We start from the raw sequence: 13,573 nt of genomic DNA on the forward strand, positions 1-13,573 counted from the left end.
ATTCGGGACGGGTGGGGAGATGGGAATATGGAGGGTACGAGGCCGGGTTCAGGGGGAAAGGGGACAGGTTTTTGGCCTGTGTGTTGTGTGTGTGTGTGTGTTGTGTGTTGCGTGTGTGTTTTGAGGGAAGGACTTGAATGCCCATGCGGATTCTCAGCCATCCAGGTCAGCGTTGATTGCCTCAAAGGTGCTTTTTCCAAATGCAACTGGACTATTTATATATATATATAAGGAGAACCTTGTGGCTTAGTGGTTAACACATCTGCTTAATATGTAATACAGCCCAGGTTCTAATCCCAGTAAGGGTATGGCTAGCTGATGAGAGCTAAATAGCTTGAAATAGATCTATACTAGTCTCCCTTTATTTATTTATCAGCACAATCAGCCTTTTCAGTAGCAGCTCCGACCCTTTGGAACGATCTCCCCGTGGAGATTCGTACCCTCACCACCCTCCAGACCTTCCGCACAGCCCTCAAGATCTGGCTATCCCGTCAGGCCTGGGGTTAAAGATTATAATTCGCCCCCACCCGAATGCTGAATGAATGTTGCTTATTTTTTAATTACATGTTATGTTATATGTCATTGTATGTATCCCCTCCCATATAAGTTGTTAGCCGCCCTGAGTCCCCTCAGGGAAAAGGGCGGCCTATAAATAAACTTATTCTAATTCTAATTCAAATACAACACACACACACACACACACACACACACACACACATTCCTTGGCATTCCTTGGGAAACGCTTCGCTACTCGTGATGAAGCTTCTTGGATGAGAAGCGAAACTACTTCTTCCTCCTCTTCCTCTTCCTCTTCCACTTCCTCTTCCTCTTCCTCCTCTTCTTCTTCTTCTTCTTCTTCTTCTTCTTTCTTCTTCCTTCTCCAGGGGAAAAGAAAACACATTTTCTCTTTGGAATTTGCCTTTGGAAAAAGCACCTTGGAGGAATAAGGACTGGTTTGGCGCCATTCCTCTCGCCTCTGCCCCTTCTGCCCCCCTCTCCCCAAATAATTCACCCCATCTTGGGAACAACAACCCCACGGAGATGCCTGCTTTGAAAGCCCCACCACCAATTTCTGTTTGAGCGAAAATGTCTTAGTTAGGTCAGCATGGATCGGGGCCAGCAATTTCCTCGTTGTAGGGCGGGGGGATAATGGGGGGTGGGCGAGGAAAAGGGGGCTGCTTTGCTTAAATCGGGAGTCTGAAACTTTCTTTTTCCCCCCCTTCTTTTTCTTTTCTTTCTTTCTCTCTCTTATCCCCCCCTCCCCTATTTACATCAGTACGATGACTTGGTACATTACGCCGGAATGGACGGAGGGGTCTCTCTGCCGGCCTTCGGAGACCCTCACTCGGGCAGGGGTCTGCAACACCACGCTTTGAACCAGGGAGGCCCCTATGGATCGGCGGGGGTTAACCACCGGCCGGGGATGCCTCCGGGACTGGGCTCCAACGACGCCTTGAAGAGGGAGAAGGACGAAATTTACGGGTGAGTTTGGCTGGCGGTGACGGGGGGGGGGGGTATCCTCTTGGCCGCGCGAAGGGGGTCTCTTCTCCCCTCCTTCCCTCCCCCTTTTGGGCCGTCCGGACCAGACCTTCCTTCCCCCTTCCCCTCCCGAAAAAAAGAAACAGATGCCGGCGACCTGCTAACTCGCGACGTACGTCGGAACACCCTCTTCCCGCGAAGCGGCCTTAAAACACGGGTGTCCAGGGAGTGGAAGGCGCCCAGGGCTGGGGAAGGGGGTCTTTATGAAGAATCCCCTTCCCCCAAAAAATCGTGTCTGGTCTCAAGGAGTCAAGAAAGACCGAATAGCTCAGCTTGGCCAAATGAAGTCCGAGGAGAGGTTCGATTCAGCTGGACTACTGGATTAATTCTTCCAGTAGTTTGAAGGCGGATTTCCCTCCTGGTCTCTCCTCTCTGTCTCTCCGAGAGAGATCTGGCCGCCCGCCTTATTTGCCCAGGAACCAGGACGGCTCGTGTTTTGCCTTCCGCAACCGACTCGATCCACCCTTCCGTCGAAAAAGCAGCAGATCCATTCCTGCTTTTAAGCTCGCCTTCCCAAACGCCAGATCCTTGGTTTTTAGCTTGGCCGAATTGCTCTCCCCCACCTCGACCTCCGATCCTCTTCTTTCGGTTGGAGGGGGGGATCCACTTCTACTGGATCTCCTTTCCCCTGGGATCTTTTTTTAGCCTTAACTTTCGGGAGATTCTTCCAACTTAGGTCGCTTAACTAATTGAAGATCCTTCTACTGAAGCTGGGAAATCGGAAGGATCTTTCTCACCTTGTTGCTAAGAAATTTTGCTAGTGGGGGATATGACTTCGTTTCGGGTTGGAGGAAGATCCAAGAATCCACTACCACAAAGATTTAGAGATTTACCCCTTGCTCAGAAATGGATTTTTTTCTCTCTTTCTTCCTCCTGAGTATCTTTTTTGCCTAGGAACCCCTTCTTAAGATGGCCATGGTGAGAGCTGGGCCAGTTTTATCCTTAGTGGGGGAAATACAGCCCCACCCGTTAATTGACCATTTAGAAGCAGTGTTTCTCAACCTTGGCAGTTTGAAGTTGTGTGGACTTCAACTCCCAGAATTCCCCAGCCAGCATAGCTGCCTCTAGGGCCAAATCCTTGCAAAGATCCAATTTTTACAACTCGAGTAACTGGAGGATCTGGATGTAGTATCATCTGGATATAGTATTCATTTTCCACCCAGAGTTGCCTCAAACTGAATATGTGTCAAATAAATTTAACAGATCAATAGATAGATAGATAGGCAGGCAGGCAGGCAGGCAGGCAGGCAGGCAGATGGATGATAGAGATAGATAGATAGATGATAGATGATAGATAGATAGATAGATAGATAGATAGATAGATAGATAGACAGACAGATGATAAATGATAGATAGATAGATAGATAGATAGATAGATAGATAGATAGATAGATAGATAGATCAATAGATAGATCTGATCAATAGAAAGAAAGAAAGAAAGAAAGATGGATGGATGATGGATGGATGGATGGATGGATGGATGGATGGATGGATGGATGATAGACACAGATAGAGAGGGACAGGCAGACAGACAGAAAGAGAGAGACAGACAGACAGATAGATGGATGATAGACACAGATAGTGAGAGAGAAACAGGCAGACAGGTAGATAGATGATACAGAGAGAGAGAGGGGGGGAGAGAGAGAGAGGCAGGCAGGCAAGCAGATAGATGGATGATAGACACAGATAGTGAGAGAGAAACAGGCAGGCAGATAGATGATACAGAGAGAGAGAGAGAGAGAGAGAGAGAGAGAGAGAGAGAGAGAGGCAGGCAGGCAGGCAGGCAGGCAGGCAGATAGATGGATGATAGACACACAGAGAGAGAAAGAAAGAGATAGACAGACAGAGAGACAGACAGACAATAGATAAATACAGCATGCCTTTGGTCAAGCTTTAGCAGCCTATACAGGAGGATAAGCTACTTTGGGCAACAGATTGAAAGGGCAGCACAGTTAGGGCTTGATGGAGCTTCCCATTTCAGGGGCAGTCTACCTCACACCACAGGAGATCGGGAGGGGGAGAGCTGTTGCCCCCCTTCCCTCTTCCGAACCTCCCATGCAATAGACTGGGGTTGCTTCCCAGGGAAAACGAAATTCAGTCGATGCTCCTTAATCCATCCGCCCCAATTGGTAAGAATTTCGAAGACAGAAGTAAGGGGGGGGGGGGAGAGAATGATAAACTACTCGCTCCCTGCTCAGCCGAGGGGTTACATTCCCCCCCCTCCCTCCTTCGTTTAATTAATGTGATTTATCATTCCGAGTTTTTGCATTTAGATGGTTCCACAAACAACAATTTGATTTCTTCCTGTATTGTTTGAGGTGGAAACTTTCAAGGGGGGGGGGAGGAGGGAGGAGAGTGAATTTGGAAATGTTAAATCACTGTGGCAGGAGTGAAGCCTTTGTGTGTGTATGTGTGTGTGTTCGTGTGTGTGTTTGTGTGTGTTTATGCAGACTTTTGTCAGACCAAAGAATAGATCTGAATCTCAGCCTCTCCAAGGTCAGTTTCCTTCTTATGGAATATATGAGTAAAAGAATTCCATTTATCACCCGGCGATACGATTTAAAGCGGAAGCCCAACTAGGAAACTCAGAGAGGTTTTTCATTTTGTGAAAAACAGCAGAGGGAATGAAGCACAAAAGTCTTGGGGAATCACTGAAACGGGGTGTCCTGAGTCCGTCCAATCGGTGTCTTTTCATTCTGGCCAGGCAATGTTGCAAGCCCACAAAGAGAAGCTGGGAAATTGCCCAGATATTCTGCTACTGGACCTGGAGGCTCCACTTCTCGGTTGGTATTAGTCACTGCTGTCGTGGCTTTTCTCCACGGTTTTGCCCAAATGCAGCCTTTGGCAGATCCTTTGGCAATACTGAAATAACAAAGAATAGAATAGAATATAGAATAGAATAGAATAGATAATATATAGAATAAAATAGAATAGAATATAGAATATAGAATATAGAATATAGAATATAGAATATAGAATAGAGAATAGAGAATAGAGAATAGAGAATAGAGAATAGAGAATAGAGAATAGAGAATAGAGAATAGAACAGAATATAGAATAGAGTAGAATATATCAGTGTTTTTCAACCACTGTGCCGCGGCACACTAGTGTGCCGTGACATAGTGTAAGGTGTGCCGTGGGAGAATTACTTTATATATAGTCAATATAGGCACAGAGTTAAATTTTTTTAACATTTTCTAATGGTGGTGTGCCTCGTGATTTTTTTCATGAAAAAAGTGTGCCTTTGCACAAAAAAGGTTGAAAAACACTGGAATATATAATAAAATAGAATAGAATAGAGAATAGAGAATAGAGAATAGAGAATAGAGAATAGAGAATAGAGAATAGAGAATAGAGAATAGAGAATAGAGAATAGAGATTAGAATAGAATAGAATAGAATAGAACAGAACAGAATATAGAATAGAGTAGAATATAGAATAGAATAGAATAGAATAGAATATAGAATAGAATATAGAATATAGAATACAGAATATAGAATATAGAATATAGAATATAGAATATAGAATATAGAATATGGAATATGGAATAGGGAATAGGGAATAGGGAATAGGGAATAGGGAATAGAGAATAGAGAATAGAATAGAATAGAATAGAATATAGAATGTAGAATAAAATATTAAATAAAATAAAATAAAATAGAGAATAGAATACAATAGAATACAATAGCCGAGTTGGAAGGGACCTTGGAGGTCTTCTAGTCCAACCCCCTGCCTAGGCAGGAAATCCTATACCGTTCCAGACAAATGGCTATCCAACATCTTCTTAAAGACTTCCAGTGTTGGAGCATTTACAACTTCTGGAGGCAACTTCTGTTCCACTGATTGTTCTAACTGCCAGGGAAATTCCTCCTTAGTTCTAAGTTGCTTCTCTCCTTGATTCGTTTCACACTATTTCTTTTGCCGTTAAGTCGTTAAGTGAATCACTGCAGTTGTTCCGTGAGGACACACGGCTGTGAGGTCAAGGCGGCTTCCCCTTTGACATTGCTGTCCGGAAGGTCGCAAAAGGGGATCACGTGACCGGGGACACGGTGACCGCCACAAGTATGAATTCAGTGGCCAAGCCTCTGAATTCTGAGTATGTGGCCATGGGGATGCTGCAAAGGTCGTAACTGTGAAAAATGGTCATAAGTCACTTTTTTTCCAGTGCCGGGGAAACTTCAAACAGTGTTTCTCAATCTTGGGGACTTGAAGTCCTATGGACCTCAACTCCCAGAATCCCCCAGCCAGCATAGCTGGCTGGGGAATTCTGGGAGTTGAAGTCCACAGGACTTCAAGTCCCCAAGATTGAGAAACACTACCTAAATAAATTGTTATAAATTGAAGTTTACTTTTCTACACTGTTGTTGCTTCTGCCTAGTTCAACACATCTGGAGTGAAGGCTCACTGAAGTCATTTTTAGCACATGTAAAAAGCATTGGACATTCTACTGATTAGGTAGGTCCTTGTCTTACAACCATTCATTTCGCAACTCCTTGGGGCTGCCCCTGAAAAGTGTTCGGAGACTGCAACTAGTCCAGAATGCAGCCGCGCGAGCGATACTGGGTGTGCCAAGGTACACCCACATCACACCTATCCTCCGCGAGCTGCACTGGCTGCCCATTGGTCTCCGAACACGATTCAAGGTGCTGGTTATCACCTTTAAAGCCCTACATGGCCTAGGACCCGGATACCTGCGAGACCGTCTCCTGCCACATACCTCCCTCAGACCAATAAGATCGCACAGGATGGGCCTTCTCCGGGTGCCTTCAGCGGGACAATGCCGGCTGGCGACGCCTAGCAGTAGGGCCCTCTCTGTTGCCGCTGCGGCCCTATGGAATGAGCTGCCCCCAGAGATCCGGGCCCTGCCCACTCTCATGGCCTTCCGTAAAGCCATTAAAACCTGGCTTTTCCGGCAGGCCTGGGGCTGTTGACCCCTTGATTGAGGTCCAGCCCCCTTTCGATTGGGTGTTTGTTGTGTTCCTTTTTAACTTTGTGTATCCTATTGTTTTTAAGTTCTTTTCAAAGAACTTAAAACTGGGAGGCCCTTCAGATAGTCACTCACGCCCTCGTGACCTCAAGACTGGCTTACTGTAACACACTCTACATGGGGCTGCCCTTGAAGAGTGTTCGAAGACTTCAGTTAGTCCACAACGCAGCCGCGCGAGCGATTGTGGGTGCACCTAGGTACACCCACGTTATACCTATCCTCCATGAGCTGCACTGGCTGCCCATTGGTCTCCGGACACGCTTCAAGGTGCTAGTCCTTACTTATAAAGCCCTACATGGCATCGGACCTGGGTACCTGAGAGACCGCCTCCTGCCAATTATCTCCCAAAGACCGATTCGATCGCACAGACTAGGCCTTCTCCGGATCCCATCTGCCAGCCAATGTCGGCTGGCGACCCTCTGGGGGAGAGCCTTCTCTGTTGCAGCTCCGGCCCTCTGGAACGAGCTCCCCGTGGAGATCCGGACCCTTACTACCCTCCCGGCCTTCCGTAAAGCCACTAAGTCTTGGCTGCTCCGGCAGGCCGGTGAGCTGTTGAAGTATCTAGCTCCACAGTAACTATGAATGTTGTTGTATTTTAAATTGTTGTTTTGTCTTATTTATCCCCTTCCCCTTTTTTTATTGTAAGCCGCCCGGAGTCCTTCGGGAGTGGGCGGCATACAAGACCAATAAACTCAAACTCAACTCAAACTCAAACTCATTTTTATTTTTATTTTTAAATTCTGTGAGCCGCCCAGAGTCCTTCGGGATTGGGCGGCATAGAAACCTAATAAATTCAATTCAACTATCTGAAATAACAACAGCACCGGGGGTGTGGGGGGGGGGACTTATTTATTTATTTATTAGACTTATATACCGCTTCATAGGGCTATCAGCCCTCTCTAAGCGGTTTACAAATTTTTTTTAGCAAATTGAGTCAGCAACTTGCCCCCACAGTCCGGGTCCTCATTTCACCCACCTCGGAAGGATGGAAGGCTGAGTTGACCTTCAGCCGGTGAGATTTGAACCGCTGAACTGCAGATCACAGTCAGCTAAAGTGGCCTGCAGTACTGCACCCTAACCACTGCGCCACCTCGGCTCCTACTTACGACCATTCCTCACATTTACAACACTCGCTGCAATCCCCATGGCCACCTGATCAAAAATGTGGGCACGTATTTCTGACAATTGCAATATCCCAGAATGTGATTCCCCCGTTGGAGACCTTCACAGCTGGTTTCCCGACATACAAAGCCAAAGGAGAGGGGAGTTGGATTTGCTTAACGACTACACAGTCCACTTTACAACTGCGGTGATTTGCCGAACGATTGCGGCAGGGCAAGATGCAAAAGGAAGCTTGAATCCCTTTAACAACAAGCCCACGAATGGAAGAAATTAATCAGGATGTCTTTTAAATCCTGGTGTGTTTTTTTTCTCCCTGAGTGCCAATCCTGAATTATTATTTTTTTATTCTCCTAGTTTCCCAACCCGATTATTCTTTGAGTTGAGATGCATTGCTTCATTGTTGGCATTTCTTTTTCTCTGCTCACGAATGGTAAATATTTGCGCTGCTGGATATGCATATTAGAGCTCTCTAATTACAAGTTCTTTTTTTTTAAAAAAAAAAGCTTAAAAGGTGGACGGTGTAGAAAACTGAATTCTGGAATTGCGGAAGGGAGCTCAGCTTCCCTTTCTGATCACTTCCTTTCTCTAGGGTTAGGAACTGAGACTAGAATAAAGAAAGCTTGGAAGGGACGTTAGAGGTCTTCTAGTCCAACCCCCGGCTCAGGCAGGAAACCCTTCTATCATTTCAGACAATCACTTCTTAAAAACCTCCAGTGCTGAAGGTCTATGGAGATCTTCAGTCATCCAGGTCATGGGGACGAAGTCCAGTTGCCTTTTGAAAAAGCACCTTTGGGACTCCAGTGGGACCCACAATTTCTGGTGGCAAGTCGTTCCACTGACGAATTATTCTCACTGTCAGGAAATTCCCTCTTAATTCCAAATTGCTTCTCTCCTTCGTTAGTTTCCATCCGTTGCTTCTTGTCCTGCCTTCTGAGGCTTTGGAGAATAACTTGACTCCCTCTTCTTTGTGGCAGCCCCTCAAACGCTAGAATCCTGCTAACATGTCACCCCGAATTCTTCATTTCGCTAGACTAGACATCCCCAATTCCTGCCACCCGAGAAAATTGCACCCAGGGTGGCCCATCCTAAAAGGCAGCCGAGAAAACAGCGAAAGAGACAAGCTCCCCCTTTTTTTCTTGACAGCTTCAAACAGCTTCAAAACCATTTTCAAGTGGCTCTTGAGACTGAAAGACCCTGAAGAAGATTGACAGATTTCTTTCCGTCTTCCCCCTTGGATCTTAAGAGACTGGAATAGCAAGCCGTGGTTTTGATTTGCCATTTAACTCCCCGTAAATCATTGGATCATTGCAAGATTAACATACACACACAGAGACACACAGACAGATACACACACACACACACACCCTTGTTTTGTTTCTCCTGCGAAATCAAAATGTTCTATAAGAGCCACTCACTTAACAGTTTACTCCATGCCGGGCCTCTGCTGCAAATATTTGTGTAACATGCGGTGCGTGTAACTTGTATAATGTCTCGCTGGGAACATGCTGTCTCTCCTTTAGCTGTCCATCCAAATTCAGCTGGGGGAAAAAGAGGGGGAGGAGGAGGAGGAAGAAAGGAATGGAGGGGTGGACTTTACGGGTTGGACACTCACCACGACATAAATCAGGGCGAGGAGAAAGCCTGCGTGCCCCCCCCACCACCACCAGCAAGCACAGTCTTTCAAATAACTTTAACCCTAGGCAGACCCAAAAGTTACTTGTGGCGCATGAAGACTTGGAATCTTTTCCTGAAAATAAATCAATAAATTCAGCATTCATTCTCTTCTTGCAAAGTTACCGATCCTTGCCTCGTTTCTAATGTAGAGAGGAATGGAAGAATGAATAGTAACTGTGAGTAGTAACTGTGAAAGGGATCTTGGAGTCCTAGTGGACAACCACTTAAATAGGAGCCAGCCGTGTGCAGCAGCTGCCAAAAAAGCCAACACAGTTCTAGGCTGCATCAACAGAGGGATAGAATCAAGATCACGTGAAGGGTTAACACCACTTTATAAGGCCTTGGGAAGGCCATACTTGGAATACTGCATTCAGTTTTGATCACCACGATGTAGAAAAGGTGTTGAGACTCTAGAAAGAGTGCAGAGAAGAGCAACAAAGAGGATTAGGGGACTGGAGATTAAAACATATGAGGAACGGTTGCAGGAACTGGGTATGTCTAGTTTAATAGAAAGAAGGACTAGGGGAGACATGATAGCAGTCTTCCAATATCTCAGGGGTTGCCACAAAGAAAAGGGAGTCAAGCTATCCTCCAAAGCACCTGAAGGCAGGACAAGAAGCAATGGGTGGAAACTAATCAAGGAGAGAAGCAACTTAGAACTTAGAACTGAGGAGAAATTTCCTAACAGTTAGAACAATTAATCAATGGAACGGAAGTTGCCTCCAGAAGTTGTGAATGCCCCAACCCTGGAAGTCTTTAAGAAGATGTTGTCTGGAACAGTATAGGGTTTCCTGCCTAGGCAGGGGGTTGGACTAGAAGACCTCCAAGGTCCGTCCAACTCTGCTATTGTATTGTATTGTATTGAATGGTATTTTTTTAAAGAAAAGGTTTTGCAAGCCTAAGAAAGGCTAAAATAAGTTTTTGGTTTTGGGGGAAATAAGGAGGAATTTCCTGACAGTAGGAATGATTAAGCAGTGGGATAGCATGCCTCCTGGAGATGTGAGTGCTCCCATTGCTGGAGGGTTTCAAGAAAAGATTGGACAATCCTTTGTCCAATAACGTTTGCTGTTTTGGGCAACGGGCTGGACTAGAAGACCTCCAAGGTCCCTTCAGTTTTAGGATTCTATGATCCCATGATTTTGTTCCCTGCCCCATATTTTTCTTTGGGGGGGCGGGGGCAGGAAGCCTTGCTCTGGTGTGCAGGTGGGAATTCTGCACCAGTGGTGGGATTCAATTTTTTTTGCTACAGGTTCTGTGGGCGTGGCTTGGTGGGCGTGGCAGGGGAAGGAATACAGCAAAATCCCCATTCTGGGACTCGGGAGGCAGAGAATAGATGGGGGCGCGGCCAGCCAGAGGTGGCATTTGCCGGTTCTCCCAACTACTCAAAATTTCCGCTACCGGTTCTCCAGAACTGGTCAGAACCGGCTGAATACCACCTGTGGTATGCACAATGATGACAACATGATGTACATTGGGACTCCTTGATGGAGGCTCTGGTTGCATCATGTCGGAAGTGGTGATTGCTGTGCTTGGAGTTTTCAGCTGTTGGTGGGATGACCAAGGATGGGAGAAACGGAGAAGAGATGGAGCTGGGAGAAACATTTTGTGATTGATTTATTTTTTTGTTCCTCTGACTTTCTGCAAACCTTCTGCTAAATTTAGAAAGTTTGTCTATAGCAAGGATCCCGAAACTTGGCAACTTTAAGACTTGTGGACTTCAACTCCCAGAATTCTGGGAGTTGAAGTCCACAAGTCTTAAAGTTGCTAAGTTTGAAGACCTCTGGCCTATAGCGTCCGGTTTAATTCCTGGAGCCTGCCCTTTTGAAATGGGGTGGGGGAGAGGTTTTTAAGAGAAGCAGGCAGAGAGGGGGGGGGCTATGAAGTCTTACTGGATTATGGGGGTGGACTTTCTTTCAATGGCAGCTGTAGGAGGCCTGTGGAGATGGCAAAGGTTGGGACTTTGGGGTCCTTCTGTTTCCCGGATTGCAAAATATGTCCCCTTCTCGGGAAAAAAGTCTTGAAAAATTCAAGATTTGTTTGTGGGAGACATTGGTGATCTCTGAGCCTGATGGTTTCCTTGCAGATGTTTCGTGACCCAACTAGGGAACATCATCAGTGCTTGTAGGAAGGAGGGGTTCCTTTCTATTTATGAACCTCATTCCTTTCTAGCACTGATGATGTTACTTGGTTGGGTCAAGAAACATTGCAAGAAAACAACTAAGCTGAGAGAAAACTAAGGATCCCACAGAACTCCTCCTCCTCCTCCTCCACCACCACCACCACCTCCTCCTCCTCCTTCTCCACCTCCTCTTCTTCTTCTTCTATTTCTTCTTCTTCTTCTTCTTCTTCTTCTTCTTCTTCTTCTTCTTCTTCTTCTTCTTCTTCTTCTTCTTCTTCTTCTTCTTCTCCTCCTCCTCCTCCCTCCTCCTCCTCCTCCTCCTCCACCTCCTCCTCCTTCTCCTCCTCCTCCTCCACCTCCTCCTCCTTCTCCACCTCCTCTTCTTCTTCTTCTATTTCTTCTTCTTCTTCTTCTTCTTTCTCCTCCTCCTCCTCCTCCTCCTCCTCTTCTTCTTCTTCTTCTTCTTCTTTCTCCTCCTCCTCCTCTTCTTCTTCTTCTTCTCCTCCTCCTCCTTCCTCCTCCTCCTCCTCCTCCTCTTCTTCTTCTCCCTCCTCCTCTTCTTCTTCTCCCTTCTCCTCCTCCTCCTCCTCTAACTCCACTTCCTACTAGCACTGATGATGTTCCCAAGTAGGGCCATGAAATGTCTGGAAGAAACCCCCCCCCCCAACTCAGAGGGCACCCATAGTTCAACCCTGAGCTACCAATATTCTCTTCTGTGGGTAAAGATTTGAGTTTCTTCCCACCAAGAGCTAGGATGAACCAAGGTTTCAACTCTTGCAGCTGGCTCACCCAACACAGCTCCTTCTTCTTCTTCTTCCTCTTCTTAGGCACCCCTTGTTCCCTCTGCTGGCCCTGGTCTTTGAGAAATGTGAGCTGGCCACCTGTTCTCCCCGAGACACCTCTGGTTCTTATCCGGGAGGAGACGTCTGCTCATCGGATTCCTTCAATGAGGACATCACTGTCTTTGCCAAACAGGTTGGTTTCCGGAGAAGGGATGGCATCACACACAGAGAGAGAGGGAGATGAATGGGTCTTTCCAGTAAAAGATAATAATAAAATATACCTATAAACACATTTCCTACTTTAATAGCCCAAAAGAATATTTCTTAGCCCACTGGTGAGCTGTAAATTATTTGTGGCCCCCTTGGCTTTTTTTAAAACAGCTCTTCATTGGAAGAGTTCTAAACTCATGGCAGGTGACCACGTGATGGACTCTTTATAAGCCTGCATTAAATTTAAAGTCTTGGAATAAAATCTGAAAGACACATTTCATATTTTGATAAAGATCTGTGGTACAAAGAAGTGGTGAGCTGTAATGTATTTCAGAAGGCAAGGAATTCAGACCCGATGATAGATAGATAGATAGATAGATAGATAGATAGATAGATAGATAGATGATAGATAGATAGATAAGATGAGAGAGAGAATGATAGAAAGGTAGAAGATATATAGAGATGATAGATAGAATAAAAGATAAGATAGATGATAGATAGATAGGCAGATAGATAAAGATGATAGTTGATAGATTGATATAGAATGATGGATAGATAGACAGATAGACAGAGATAGATAGATAGATAGATAGATAGATAGATAGATAGATAGATAGATAGAATGATAGATAGATATAGAGATGATAGATAAACAGATAAGAATGATAGATACAGAGATGATAGATAAACAGATAAGAATGATAGATATAGAGATGATAGATAGATAGGTAATAGATACATATAGAGATGATAAATAGATATATAGATGATAGATAGATAGATAGATAGATAGATAGATAGATAGATAGAAGAATACATAGATAGATAGAAGAAACATAGATAGATAGAAGATAGATAGATAGATAGAAGATAGATAGATGATAGATAGATAGATAGATAGATAGATAGATAGATGATAGATACATAGATAGATAGATAGATAGATAGATAGATAGATAGATAGATAGATAGATAGATAGATAGATAGATAGATATAAACACAGAGAGAGTAATGACAGGTAGATAATCCATCTCAAAACAGTAATTATTAGAAAGTCCTCATTAACCAAATATTAACCTTTTCAATATATGGACACTCCATTTGTTGAACAGTGTCAAACATTGGCAGCAAAAAGCTAT

General features: G+C 45.0%; 1 protein-coding gene across 1 annotated transcript in view; it reads left to right on the forward strand.

Annotated features, from left to right (window-relative positions):
* Nucleotides 1-1,276: 1,276 nt before the first annotated feature.
* Nucleotides 1,277-13,573, forward strand: part of LOC116523324 (homeobox protein meis3-like) — a gene marked incomplete at its 5' end in the record, with an annotated part of 44,307 nt that continues 32,010 nt past the window's right edge. Inside the window, 2 exons of the mRNA XM_032238429.1 lie at nucleotides 1,277-1,482; nucleotides 12,269-12,416. Of these exons, the coding sequence (XP_032094320.1) occupies nucleotides 1,277-1,482; nucleotides 12,269-12,416 (354 nt within the window). The remainder of the gene's footprint in view (nucleotides 1,483-12,268; nucleotides 12,417-13,573) is intronic.

The sequence above is a fragment of the Thamnophis elegans genome, unplaced genomic scaffold, assembly GCF_009769535.1.
Source record: "Thamnophis elegans isolate rThaEle1 unplaced genomic scaffold, rThaEle1.pri scaffold_169_arrow_ctg1, whole genome shotgun sequence".
In the NCBI taxonomy this organism is placed as follows: Eukaryota; Metazoa; Chordata; class Lepidosauria; order Squamata; family Colubridae; genus Thamnophis; species Thamnophis elegans.